At 43.2% G+C, this 14,240-nt stretch overlaps 1 protein-coding gene across 19 annotated transcripts in view; it reads left to right on the top strand.

Moving 5' to 3' along the window:
• Positions 1-732: 732 nt before the first annotated feature.
• The window catches only part of LOC122872095 (protein unc-80 homolog), a 48,786-nt gene continuing 35,278 nt past the window's right edge, over positions 733-14,240 (top strand). For 9 of the 19 annotated variants that reach the window (XM_044187821.1, XM_044187820.1, XM_044187816.1 and 6 more), the window contains exons 1-15: positions 735-1,118; positions 1,627-1,675; positions 2,027-2,183; positions 3,296-3,636; positions 4,176-4,299; positions 4,406-4,470; positions 4,754-4,896; positions 8,969-9,242; positions 9,450-9,584; positions 9,926-10,142; positions 10,802-10,942; positions 12,070-12,338; positions 12,685-13,017; positions 13,135-13,266; positions 13,725-13,872. In XM_044187821.1, the coding sequence (XP_044043756.1) occupies positions 1,027-1,118; positions 1,627-1,675; positions 2,027-2,183; positions 3,296-3,636; positions 4,176-4,299; positions 4,406-4,470; positions 4,754-4,896; positions 8,969-9,242; positions 9,450-9,584; positions 9,926-10,142; positions 10,802-10,942; positions 12,070-12,338; positions 12,685-13,017; positions 13,135-13,266; positions 13,725-13,872 (2,620 nt within the window). In that variant the 5' untranslated portion in view covers positions 735-1,026. Of the gene's footprint in view, positions 1,119-1,626; positions 1,676-2,026; positions 2,184-3,295; positions 3,637-4,175; positions 4,300-4,405; positions 4,471-4,753; positions 4,897-8,968; positions 9,243-9,449; positions 9,585-9,925; positions 10,143-10,801; positions 10,943-12,069; positions 12,339-12,684; positions 13,018-13,134; positions 13,267-13,724; positions 13,873-14,240 lie in introns of all 19 variants that reach the window. The other 10 variants (XM_044187813.1, XM_044187817.1, XM_044187807.1 and 7 more) reach the window with 4 other exon arrangements.

Here is a 14,240-nt window from a genome sequence, read left to right as displayed (position 1 = left end):
CTGTGAAAACAGGTGAGGCCCTCTGTGGCTAAGGTGGGCGCTTTCCAGAGTTTGAAAACATAACCCTGCTCATGTCATATGGGCTTGGGCTTCAGGATTTAAATTTAAAGCTTGCATTATGAACCTAAGGTGTGGAGTTTTAAGCAGTAGGAGGGTCTAATGAAAGATGCTCTCCAGTTGCATTGTGGGAATTGTCGGATCCATTGGAGTTTTTTTTATACAGTCTAAGTTTGACCCATGCTAAGGACTAAAAGTTAGAATAACTTGGCCTCGACTGCTTCGATTTTGATCATTCCTGCAATATGGACATAATAGATAATATATATATATATATATATATATATATATATATATATATATATATATATATATATATATATTATAAGGAGCCATTCTGCATAATGATCATTTACTTTAGTATTTAATTCTTGCTACTTTTACTTCAGTAAAGGATCCGAATACTTCTTCCTTGGGCTTGGAAGAAGCCGAGTTTCAAATTCGTTCATTTGTTGTTTATGCTGTCTTTTATGGCTGTAACTGCTCGCCCACCTGGGTTATTAAACAACCTGTTGACATTCAAACTGCGGATTATCCTTCAGGTGAATCCACCATCCGGATGCAATCCAACGGGTGTTCACAGCAGTTTGTGTTTTAGTCGTACGCAGCGTTGCTGTGCCATTTCCGATAAGGATGCACAAAGCAGAAGGGTGACAAGGAAAACATCTGGCCCGGCTGCACACTACGTCTTTAAACTCCGCCGCAGATAAATTAGCACGCCGATCAACTGTCGCTGCCCGGTGAGGGAGGTGCTGAAATCAGAGCGCTCTCTCCATCTCCTTCTTCCCCCCACCCACCCTCCACCCCCCTGCTCTCTCCCTCTATTGCCGCCGACACTTGCAGCCATTTTACGCAGGACGAAACCAGTCATGTCGTGAGGGAAGCTCGCTGGTCACCTGGGCAGAGCCAGCAGCCGCCGCGCGTCCCGGTGGTCGCACACAGGCGGGCGGGCAGGTAGGTCCGGCCAAAATGGTGAAGAGGAAAAGCGTGGACGAGAACGAGCCGGAGTGCGGGAAAGGAATACCGTTCCCCATCCAGACCTTCCTATGGAGGCAAACCAGGTTAGTGTGTGCTTCACTGGAAATTGATAACAGGTGTTTGCCATTGCCGATAATGAGGAGGTTTACGGATTTGACAGCAGCCGTGTCAAAGTCGCCGCCTGACACAGGAAAAGGCACCCGCATTTCTATCCTAATAGCTACGCGTCAAAATACATGTATTGGCTTATTATAATTCAGCCCGTGAATGGGTGACGTGCCTCTGAGCGGGTCAGTTCACTGGTTTCACTGAACGTTTTAAACGGAGGAAGGTGGGCTGCATGTTTTTTTTTTTTTGCAAGGTGTTAACTGTGAATGGAGACGGATGCAGATTGCATGATGTCACACCTGTAAAGCAAATGTACATAGAAAGTGGGCCAAAGAAAACAAATGGTCTGTGGATTAGCTGCAGTGAAATGACTGCTTATGTTTGTGCAAAATGTCACGTTTGTTTGTTAAAAACACAATTTGACATTGGAGATTTAATAGTGTAACCTACATGTTTTCCCTTTTTATATATATATATTTTCAGTGCATTTCTGCGTCCAAAGTTGGGGAAACAGTATGAAGCATCTTGTGTGGTAAGTAATTTCATAATGCCATGTGCATGATAAGGGAAAATAATCGCTCCCCTCCCAATAATCTGTTTTTACCTTAATGCACCTGCAAATCTAGTGGGCTCTTGATTTTACATTTAGCAAATTAGTTTTTTTCCCCTTGCTTCCTCCTATTACTCCGGAGCCTGACCTTTGGAAACTCATATCCATAATGACGCTTCTCCAGATCCCTTTGGATCCAAACAGAGCTGCCGCTGTCTCTCCCCACAGGCATTGCCTTGCTAGAGGCCATGTGGGACATTTAGATAGTCAAAGAAAGAGGCTTTGGTTCCTGGCTGATGTCTCTTTTCTCCTTCTCTTTGGCTGCCTCCCCAGTCCTTTGAGCGGGTGCTGGTGGAGAATAAGCTCCACGGGCTGTCGCCGGCACTGTCAGAGGCCATCCAGAGCATCTCCCGCTGGGAGCTCGTCCAGGCAGCCCTGCCTCATGTACTCCACTGCACCTCCATCCTGCTGTCGAACAGGAACAAGCTGGGTGAGGACACACATTACCACAGCTTTAGGCATTGAGTTGACAGCCTTATCCAGGTTATCCTCATTCAACAAAACACAAAACCGATGTTCTTTCAGTCACAGGACAGTTACAGAACAGCATTATTTTACACTACATCACAGTTCTGGACTGTCAGAAACAAAGAACGGAATAATTAACATGTTTATTTAAATAAAATATATTATTTTTCTGGATCATGTCAGCACCTAAATGCACAGAGAGGCAATTGAGGGAATTAACATATAAGGACTATTTAAAGCACTGAAATGTGTAGCCTAAGGTGAATAATTAGAGAAGAGCATTGATAATGAGAAAAAATGTGCCTTGGTCTAGTATTATTAACAGTATGGCTGCAACTAATGATTATGTCATTTCTTGACTGAAGACGATAAGTTGTTTAGTCTATAACGTGTCAATGAAACAATGAAAAGTATTGATGTGTATAAAAATAAAATTAAATAAACCTGGGGAAAAAACAACAAAGTGATCCAGACAATTTCCTCAAGGTGATGTCTTCAAATTGCTTTGTGTTGTCTGACCAACAGTCCAAAAACCAAAAGATGTTCAGTTTACAAGCACGAACTTGAAGCTTGAACTAGGTCATGCTTAGCATTTTTACTTGAAAATGAATAATCAGTCAATTACCTGTCAGCCTACTTATCTATATTATTGCTGCTGGATCATGGTCAAAATCCTGGCTCTTTACATCAACCGTAGAAAAGGTTTCAGTCGTAGTCATCTGGACACTGTTTTCAGAAAACAGTGTCCAGATGACTACGACTGAAACCTTTTCTACGATAGAACACTCCTGGACGAATGAGGGACTACACCGTCTTATTCTTTACATCAACAAATATTTAATGTATTGATATTTTTAGCTCTAACACATGGCAGACCTTTTTAATAACCCTTATAAAAGCCTTGTAATTATTTAACTGAAGTGAAAAATCACCTTAAACTTAAGTTATAAAGAATCATATACCTCCAGTGATACACTAAAACCAACCCACACAAAAACTTGAGCTAATTGCTGCCCGTTCATCACCCCACTAAGCAGCACTCAACATTAACCCCTGGCCCCTGACCCCCGACAGGCCACCAGGACAAGCTGGGCGTGGCCGAGACCAAGCTGCTCCACACGCTGCACTGGATGCTACTGGAAGCTGCCCAGGAGTGCAACCACGAGCCCAGCCTGGGCCACGGCTGGTCTGGGGGCAGCAGCAGCAGCGCCTTCCTCCAGCCTGTGGGGAACCAGGGATCGTCCCCAGGGGCCCCTGGCTCTTGCTCTGGCTCTGCCCTAGGAGGGTCAGGACCCCAGCACAGCGGTTCCCTGCTGGAGGAGGACGAGCACGCTCGTACCAAGCTGTTCCACAAGAGTATGGCCACAGTGGAGCTGTTTGTGTTCCTGTTTGCGCCGCTTATTCATCGGATAAAGGTCTGTACCTGGTGTAACAAATGTGTACAGCTTTGGAAGAGAGAACCAACATACAGGGTCAATACATCCATTATTACTGTGCAGTTTTAGTCTTGACTTTCTCAGGGAAATTGTATATATTTGTGACTTTATTTTATTTTTTTTTAGCAGCAGCACTTTCATTTAGCTTCATTCTAAAAGTAAAATCTCAACTGGCCCATATCATATCAAACCTTTCAACGGGGTCACCCTATGGCTATTGATCTGTGTGTACAGATACAAGAGTAAGGTTACAATCTCGGGAATGCACTGTTTACCAACTGAACAATAAATTACTGTATATTGTAAGGGATCATATCATAATAGTAGTACACTTTGAAAGAGTCCAACAACATAATATTTAAGCATTTCAAGTCATAAAACTTGTTTAGTACATCTTTTTAGCAAGTTGCTTCTTGTGTTGACTGGATGATGATTAGATAGTTGAGAAGGAGGGCTAGATGTGCAATACTGCTTCCTCTATAAATGAGATTCTAAATATGTCAGGTTTTGTTTTTTAGGAGTCGGACCTGACCTTCCGATTGGCCAGCGGTCTGGTAATATGGCAGCCAATGTGGGAGCACCGCCAGCCTGACATCCCTGCCTTTACTGCACTCATCAAACCCGTCCGAAACATTATGACAGGTGGGGAAAAAATCCATACTTGCAGCCATAGATCCCTTGTAAGAGTTAATCTATTTTTGTTGGTTTTATAATTAAGACGTGTAATCTGCTACGCCTGTCTCAACAGCGAAGAGGAACTCCCCAGTCAACAACCAGTGCAGCCCCTGTGGATCTGGCAACCCGGGTCCCATGGTGAGTGAGCTCAGATCTTGTCAGATTTTTGCCTCCCATGTTGATTGAATGTGTTCAGGCAAGAGTCTGAGGCTTCTTCCCCTCTCCCTTTCAACCCCGGGGCTGGCTGCTAATATTCATTAGCACCAGCCATGTGGGAGCGTCAGCGTGGTTAGCCAGGGTCATGACAGAAACCTCACTCCAACCCCAGAGGCTTTAATTATCAGGGACTGCCTGACTGTCTTTGTGGCTGTTTATCCACCCATCTACAGTATCTGTCCATCTCTCTCTCTCCCACGCACAGGGATTCCAGGTGGTCTGCGAAGCCGCCCAATCAGATTCCTCCTCCCCCTCGGCTGGAGAGCAGAGCTGTCGTCGTGGTAACTCGGTCGAGAAAGGTGGCCCTTCCCAACAACCCCCACCGGTCAAAGGCCCTTCCAAGAAAAAGTGAGCGGCGTTAATCAATTTAAGAAGCAGTGAGAGGAGTAGCGTTTAGTCATGCGCACGTCATTGATTTTTTTTGATTTGAGAGCTATGTTCAAGCCTGTAAAGAAAATGCAACAAGGCCAATCCACATGGGAAGTATGAACGTGATTAAACCCAAATGACAGACACTTTTCATCCACCATTCACTTTCTTCTACTCTGTTACTCTTTTTTTTTTTTTGTTTTTTTTTGGTCAGAACAACACAGAAAACTTTCTTATTACTTTCTTATTTGATTTGGTGTCACACTTCTCACTTAAAAGTACGCTGTTTGTACAAAAGTGCTGCAGTGGCTTATAAAATGGCTTGCCTCTTCTGTACTTAGGGATTCAAAACAGATCACAATAACTTAAGTCAGATTTATAAAAAAAGTTTATTTTAGAGGGCTTTACAATCTGTGCAGAATATGACACCATCTATCTAGACCCTTGATTCAGGTACATAAAAAAACCCACAAAATAACTGTATCAGGAAAAAATGGGATAAACAACCAAGAGCAACAGGAAGGAGCAACACTACATAATACTAGGAATACAGAAAAACAGAGTTACAATAAACTACCAAGAATAGCAATGTAGCTGAGCTGAAAGCAGAACTTCAGCTATGCTCGGTGACCTTTTCTGCATTCTTTGCTGTAGTGTGCCTTTTTGTTTCTCTTAATTGTTAAGAATGCATGAAATATGCAAGAAAGCATGCACAAGGAATCATGAGAAGAGTAACGCGCCGCCTCCGAACCACAAATGAATTTAAATGGACAATGTTTCAGTCCCAGTTGGATTTTCATCAGGTTTAAAATCTGGTTCCCACACCCATATACTGTATATACCAATATAATGATAGGTGTGTGTTAACCATGGTGATAAATGTCCCCAAAATTATTCATAATTCAAGAAATATTCAATGAAAACTCAATCAAAAGTAAATAATTGTAATTCACATGAAAGGAAACATTAGAGAAATGGACTTTGGATTATTACATACTTGCATTTAAACCCATAAAACCTTTTTGGTGACTCTGTAGCTGTCACATGCAACATAAAGGGGCATTGTTTTTCATCTTAAGTGAATACAATCTTGCAGTGAAACTATATATTAATCATTAGTGTAGATTCATAATGATCAATATGATTTTACTGCTTTCACAAAAGCTTTCGTAAATAATTTGTACATGATGTACGCAAGAAGCCAGTTTGGGTTGAAGCAGTGCAGAAGTGAACCGTGCTGATACAGAGCTGGTGCCATCATCTTGTTGATGGCTAAACATTTATCCCTGTGGCGGCGTCTGTCGAACACACTGCACAGCACAGCTCGCTCCACTAGCTTGTGAGAGCTAGCGTATATGAATAGCTCCTTCTTCCCCTGTGTAATGTGTTGCTCTAAGCAGTACTGTCTCCTCAGTCAGCACACACTCACTCACACACACACACAGACATACAGAGCCCTGTCTTGCTTGAGCATTAGACCCATCTGACATTTGCCCACAAAACCAGTGTAATTATGCTGAAGTAATGTGCTACATGTCTAATGCTGGCAGTGTCCCTGGCCTGGCATGACATGGCCTGGCTTGATTTGGTCTGCCCACGGCAAGTCTGGCATTGTTCGGCCTTCACTGCCAGACTAAAGCTCAATCTGTGCTCGCTTTGGCACAGACAAAGCAGGTTTGAGCGGGTCGGTTGGCAGCAAATGGTAACTCACTATATTGAGTCTGATTTTTGTTTTTCAAAAATTTTGGTTATCCAAAATCATGCAAAAAAACAAGATGTATTATTCAGACATCCAGTGTTTGTGATACATGATTCCTGGTTTGAATTTGGTGAAACTCATGACAGTGACGCACCAAATATGCTGTGCAGTGAGTCCCCAGATAAACACTTCAAAACATTTGCGTTCTGCCCATCCTATGTGGGTGTTTTCTGTTTATTATGGCTGGTCTGTCATCATCCTGAACCACACGAGCAGTGGGCTGGGAGAGCGTGGGAGAAGGCGGAGGGAGGTTGATAAGCCATCCATTGCTCATCTCGACTCGTTCTGACAATCAAATAAGTCACTCCAATGCTTCTCGTGATCCCTCTGACAGCCAGCAACTGACTGCAAATCAAAATAAGCCCGAGCCCCCCTCCCTCAAGCTATTTCTATCCTCATACACTCAAATACCAAGGGGTTTTTGAGCAGTCACGTAGTAATGCAGGAAGGCAGAGATTTATCCCTATTGTTTCGCAGCACGCACGACAATGGCAGATTAATTGCTTTCTTTAAGTGTTGGTGGTGGGAATTTTAATCCAAGCGTCCAATCAAAATAGCCTCTGCATCCAAATCTTTTTTTTTTTTTTTTTCATCAGCTCAGAGGTTGTATTTGTATCTCCTCCTCATCCTCTTGTACTCAAAGCTCTACACCGTGCTGCCCAGATAAAATCATTTCCGCCATCAGGTCCTGTGATTAATGCAGCCTACTCGTCCTGTGGTGCCGCATCGCGAGCACTGCTGATGCTGAGGCAGTTTCCATGGCAACCGCTGGCTGCTGCATCTCTCCTACCGCATGGAGTCGGGGGCTGGGCCGCTGCCTCTCAGAGGGCCTGGGGTGGCTGTCGTCACTCGGTCTCCGTGGCAACCTGACACAACAGCAGTAGGCAGACTGCATGTGTGTTGGCTAGACAGTGAAACAATCCTCCCTCTGCTGTCCGCTCTCAGTGATTCATGTACATATCGACCATCTCTTCCTGCTCCATTTATTACAGCAGCCAAGATTAAATGGCTTCCTCTGTCTGTCCTCTCTCTCCCTCTCTCATGGTATCAATATGTTTCTCCACAGTGTGTGGTGCTCTATACACTCTGCAGCTCACCAACCACTGACCTTCATTCCAGCTTATTTATAGTGGACTCACGTAGGTTTAGGCTCACTCTCTCCCTGCTGCTCTTCCAATGATGCTGGAGGGGGGCTCTGCCCTTGTTTACCATCCTCCTTTGATGCATTATTAATGAAGCAGTATGGTGAGAGCTGATGACTAATATAACAGGAAAGGCCATGACTTACTGTAATTGTTGTGTGTGTATATAGTTAGTTGTTTGACAGTACTGGTAATGCTCAAAAAGCATGCGAAATGCTCAAATTTGTGTTGCATTTAGGCTTTGTTTTCACAATCCCTTATTTAGCTATCAGATGTCAGCTGTCAGATTTCTATAATCTCACTGTCACTTCATTTCAGTACCTCTTAAGTGTTTTTCCATAATTTTCTGCTTCTACTCATTTTTTTCCCCCACTTTTATACATGTGCTTGGTTTGTTTGGTCATAAAAAAACATACACACTTGTCCAAATATATACACAAGCAAAAACATGGAAAATCACTACAAAAACATCAATTCAGTCCAGGTGGGAACATGTACATGGACAAAAAAAAAGTGAAGTAAAATAAAACATAACAGTCTATAAATAAAACAAAAGAACACATACTAATTGTTTGCATAAAGTCACAACATGCCTTAGCCACACATGCCATATAGTGTTGTTTTCAGATAAGGTAGGCCACCATAATTGTCAGTAATACTAAAAGTGTTCTAAGACAATTTTTATAGAATTTAAAAAAAAAAAGGTAATAATTTGAATAGATTTTGTCCACCTGGTGTTGTTGTTGTTTGTTTTTTTTGTTTTTTTTTGTTTTTTTTCTTCCCTATTTCCATTTGGGATGAATATGTTTGGCACTACAGTTCCCATCATGCTCTGGGTGATGATGCAAACAAGAAGTGTCACATGGCGTCATTGACTTAGCTGTGGGCTACACATGAGCCTGTTGTTGAGTGTATATTTGTTTATATTGTGGTAATTCTGCATCGTAGAAAAGTCATGTTGCATTAGCTACTAGCAGTTCCTGCTTGTAGTGAAGCCAATGATGTACAGACAACAATCAACTGAATTACTCTTATTACTGAAGAAAAGTTTGTGTTCCTTTTCGACTGAGATGTCTCAGTGAAGAAGCGGTGGGGTTTTTGATACAAAATGATCAAACCAGTAAAAACAAGCTCTTCCCTCTTCTTCAAGGACATCAGCCCCGGCCGGCCTGCCAACCTCCCTGTCGCAACGAGCGCGTTACGCCACTTACTTTGACGTGGCAGTGCTGCGCTGCCTACTGCAGCCACACTGGACGGAGGAGGGAGTGCACTGGGCCTTGATGTACTACCTGCAGCGCCTGAGGCAGATCCTGGAGGAGAGACCCGAACGCACCCCAGAACCCTTGGTCACGCCTCTGCCACGCCCACGCAGCAGCTCCATGGTGGCCGCCACGCCTTCACTGGTCAACACCCACAAGACTCAGGTAATGGCAGGAGGACAAAGGAGGAATCATGTGGGTTTCATGGAAGAGGTCGTTATATAAATGTTAACTTAGTTCTTCCCTTTTTGTTATGTCTGTTTGTGGTGTAAATGACAAAACTTGTTGTGTAGATGCATTCATGAGGTCCTTCAGATGTCCATGCTGCCCTGACCATTACATTACATCTGTGTCCTCTGCTGTGTTTTGCAGGATCTGAGTCTGAAAAGCAATGAAGAGGGAAAATCTCTAAGCACAGAGACCTTTGCAAAGGTTTCTCTCACCAACCTCCGTCGACAGGCAGTCCCTGACCTTGCCTCTGACCTGGGCATGAACATCTTCAAGAAGGTCTGAGCCAGACATCCCAATGGGCCCTTGTACACGCCAACATGCTAATTTTATCTTTAGCAGATTAAAATCATATATAGATCAGCAATATCTATTGCGTCAGGAACAAGGAAGGCAGTGTTAGCTGGTACAAAACATGCTGAATTAATAACTTTTCTGATTTAATTTTGTGACTGATTTTCCTGCCATTGACTGACATAGTGTGTCTAGAGTACGTTTACTTTATGTTGAAGGCAAAAAAAAAAAAAAACTAAAGATACACATTTGCATTAGAAAAGTATGCAGGACTGAGGGGGCTGTGGTTCTTACTGGGAGGCTCTTCTCCTCCTGTTCTGTTCCAGTTTAAGAACCGGCGTGAGGACCGAGAGAGAAAGGGCTCCATCCCCTTCCATTACACAGGGAAGAAGCGTCAGCGCCGCATGGGGGTTCCTTTCCTGCTCCACGAGGACCACCTGGACGTCTCGCCTACCCGCAGCACCTTCTCCTTCGGAAGCTTCTCCGGCCTGGGGGACGATCGGCGGGCTCTGGAACGGGGGGGCTGGCAGGCCACCATCATGGGTAGGCAAGAGTGCTGTTCATAATGAGAATAGATTGCATGCCACCAGTTCGCAGTCTCGCTTCCTCTCCCCTAAGCTCCCATTTGGTGAGTCAGAGGATTCTGTCTGGATCTGACTGTCAGCTAGTGAATTAGGTCAGTTCATTAACACTGGTATTTCTTATTAGCTCTCACTGAGAAGTGTGATTAAAATTCGCTCAAGGCACAAAGACATTTTTTTTATTATTATCCAGAGTTAGTGACTTTTTAAAGCCTCCTTTCCATGAACCCACTGCCTCCTTTCATCATACTATTATACATCCACTTAGCTTAGCTGCTGCTTCAAATTAGCTCCATTCCCAGGAAGGAAATTTTCTAAAACTGGATAGATGCAGGAAGAAATGCAGCAAAAGCTATCATACCATAGAGATAAGAGATTTTTAATCAGCTGCTTTAACCTGCAGTTGAAGGTTTAACACAGTATATTGTAAAGTATTTCTTTAGTAGGAAACATGAGCATGAAAATACCAAAAAATTGTTGTTACACAAAAGCAACATCTGACGTCCAGTTCTTCAAAATCAGACAGCTGACATTTTTACGTGTGTTTGGATCTGTGTGTGTGTGTGTGTGTGTGTGTGTTTGATTCTACCTGATATATTTATCTGTGGCATCACTTTCCAGGCAAATTCACACGGAGGGGCAGCACAGACACAGCTGCAGACGCCGACAGTCTGAGCGCCAAACACTCTCATTCCCACCACTCTCTGCTCAGAGACATGCCCAACCACTCCAACAGCCACAGCGATAACACCGTCAAAGAGGGTAAGGAGAAGGCAGGGCTGTGGTTCAGAGCATGTTAGTTGAATCGATCTTAAGGCCATGAGCAAATTCAGGCAGAAATAAGCAAAAGCCACAAAATTTCGAACTTTAATATCCTCAATTTTCTATTGATTTGTTGGATATTGTATTCACACAGTTTGAAAGCTCTCATATGGTAGTGTTAGGTAAACCATAAAAAACTGAACATACAGCAGTGATTAAGGTCAAAACCAAGATGAAAGCAAATGCTCTGTGCAGCTCCTCGAGAGGCTGGCAGAGTGATATCAAACATACACGTTTTATGAAAATATACAAATGAAAACTACAATCCTATTATTATCCAGCAGCTACAATAAACACCACACGCTGCTGACTCCACTGAGGCCTGCAGAGCAGAAATCGGGCAGGATTATATAACCTGTGACAATGCTAATTTACATACAAATAACAGTGCTGGCTTTAGACTCTGCTCCACACTTCATCACATGCATGCTATTAGGTCTACTGAGAATAAAATATAATTATAGAAGAGAGTTCTGACATGATACATGATCAGTAAGATACATTGAAAAAGATGAATTTACACAACTTTTAATAATAATGATAATGATGATGATGATAAGCTTAGTGTGATTATTCTTTATAGTTATTATTGTTTTGTTTATCTTTTGAAGAAGAAAAAAAACTGGATCAAAACTGTCAAATGTGCAGAAAGCACACCTGTTCAATTTAGTAGGCATGGCTGCAGAGATTCAACCAAAAAACTTGAGCAGAATTAGAGCTGCATTTGTGCTGCAGCTAAACTAAAACATAATCCTTAAAAAAGCCTTAAAGTGACTTAACCATCGTTTAAAGTTATACACACACACATACACACACACTCAATATTAACTAAGGTTTTCTTAAATTGAATTTTATACCTAAAGTTTCCCTTTATTTGCAATACTAGGGCACTAGGCACTTAAATTAGGCCTGACATTAGTCCTTGAAGCCTTAAATTAAGTTTTCAGACTTTGTAGGGTTCATTTGTCAGCAAAATGGAAGTACAGACAGTAAAGTTGGAAATAGACACTATAGAGCATCCACGATCAGAAAACGCTCCTCTCACCACCTCCCTCTGCCGCCCACAGTTCGATCTCAGATCTCCACCATTACAATGGCGGCGTTCAACACCACGGTGGCGTCCTTCAATGTTGGCTACGCCGACTTCTTCACCGAGCACATGAAGAAACTCTGTAATCCGGTCGCTGTCCCTGAGATCCCTGTGGAGCCTCTGGCCTGTGCCAACCTGCCGCGCAGCTTCACCGACTCCTGCATCAACTACTCCTGTCTGGAGGAAGGGGAGAACATTGAGGGGACCAATAACTTTGTGCTGAAGAACGGCATGTTGGACCTCACTGTGAGTGTTCGGCCATTAAATGAAAATAAGTAAATTATCCCTGTGGGCAAATACAGTTAATGGAAGTTATTGGCCTTCTGCTGCTCTACTAACCAACAACACCAATGGAACTCTAAACTGATTTTGATGCTTTAATTTCTGAGTCTTGGTCCTGCAAATTGTAGAAAATGTCAAATTTGCAGATTAATACAACACAATGTTCCAACTAATTGCTAGCTCATGAAGGCTTTCCAGTTTGCTTTCTGGTAGTTTTTTGATCTTTGTCTCTGTGGTTGCTTTGGGTTCTGGAAACTTGTGATGGCTCTAAACAGTTTCTCACCTTTTTCCCCTCCACCTTGTATTTCAGGCTGTCTTGCGGGCCCTCTATGCTGTCCTCAGCCACGACATCAGCTCCAGGATCTGTGACGTTGCCCTCAATATCATTGACTGCCTGCTGCAGCTGGGCGTGGTGCCAGGCATGGGCAAGAAACTGTCCAAGCCTGACAACAAGGAGAACCAGGAGGCACGAACCAAAGACCCGGCCGGGCAGGGCCTCGGAGGAGGCGCCCAGGGAAGCGGGGCGGTCCCGGGGGCAGGTGGAGGGGGAAATGGAGGTGGTGGAGGAGGAGGGGGAAGTGGTGGAGGGAGTGGGCAGGGGAGCAAGGATGATGTGAAGAACAACAAGGATAATGATAAAAAGGTGTGTTCTTATTGTATTTTTGGAAGTGGGACGTAGAGGTTACAAACTTGGCGGATATCTAAATATATCTATATAAAACGCCTGTCTGTTCATGTTTGTGTCCTTCACCATAAACAGGAAGAGGGCTCCGGCTTCAGCACCCACCGCCTGGCTCTGACCATGCTGATAAAGATAGTCAAGTCGCTGGGCTGTGCCTACGGCTGTGGCGAGGGACACCGCGGACTGTCTGGGGATCGCCTCAGGATGCAGGTCAGACTCTTTTCTCTGCCTTGACTGGCCCTCCACTGCATGTGTGCAGTTTCCACAAATCAGCACAGTTTGTGATGTCTGACATGTATTCATATTCTATTAATTATTAACCGTATTGCTCCTTTTGGTGTAATAAAACTTTCATGAAACTGAAATGAATCCTGCAAGGCTGCTGGGCAGAGTTTCAAAGCTCCAGTTATATTTCAGTCCCGATCAATATTTTTTATTTGATTAAGTTGTATATTAGAAATAAAATGCTATCTCGACAGCTGATATCTTTCATGAGTCAATGAAAAGTGATGAAAATAGCACATCCTGCAAGGAAAGCTACTTTATTTCTCTCTGACTTATTTTTGAAACAAACCAGGCCAACTTCCAAAACACTGCGTCATGTAAATCTTTCATAATGCACAGTGACTTAATTCCTAATGTGTCCTGTTCCAATTCTTTCCTTTCAGGCCCAGAACTGCCTGACCAGCCTTTATAAGCTGGACAAACTGCAGTTTCGACAGACAATGCGCGAGTACGTCAACAAAGACTCTCTCAATAACATTGTGGACTTCCTGCATGCGCTGCTGGGCTTCTGCATGGAGCCCATTACTGACAGTAAGTATGCGGTGTGTGTGTGTGTGAGTGGGACCAGATGCAGATCGTGACACACACAAAAATATCCATATGCGATTCAGGTTAGGAGTGATACCACAAAAAGTCAATATTCTGTGCAGTAGGGCTGCAACTAATGATTTTTTTTTTTTATTATCGATTAATCTGGATCTTGGATTAAGCGATTTTTAATTGTTTGGTCTACAAAATGCATAAACGCAAAAGTCAGCTTGCTAACATGCTCACAATGACAGTGTTTACATGCTCATCATCTTAGTTTAGTGTGTTAGCATGCTAACATTTGCTAATTATTGCATTGCTTTGGTCAACATTCCCATCACCTTCAGCTGTACTTTGTGTTTAGTGCTAAT

This window comes from Siniperca chuatsi, linkage group LG24, assembly GCF_020085105.1.
Source record: "Siniperca chuatsi isolate FFG_IHB_CAS linkage group LG24, ASM2008510v1, whole genome shotgun sequence".
NCBI lineage: Eukaryota > Metazoa > Chordata > Actinopteri > Centrarchiformes > Sinipercidae > Siniperca > Siniperca chuatsi.
Note: the sequence above shows the minus strand (reverse complement) of the source record. Positions and strands in the feature narration are given on the sequence as shown.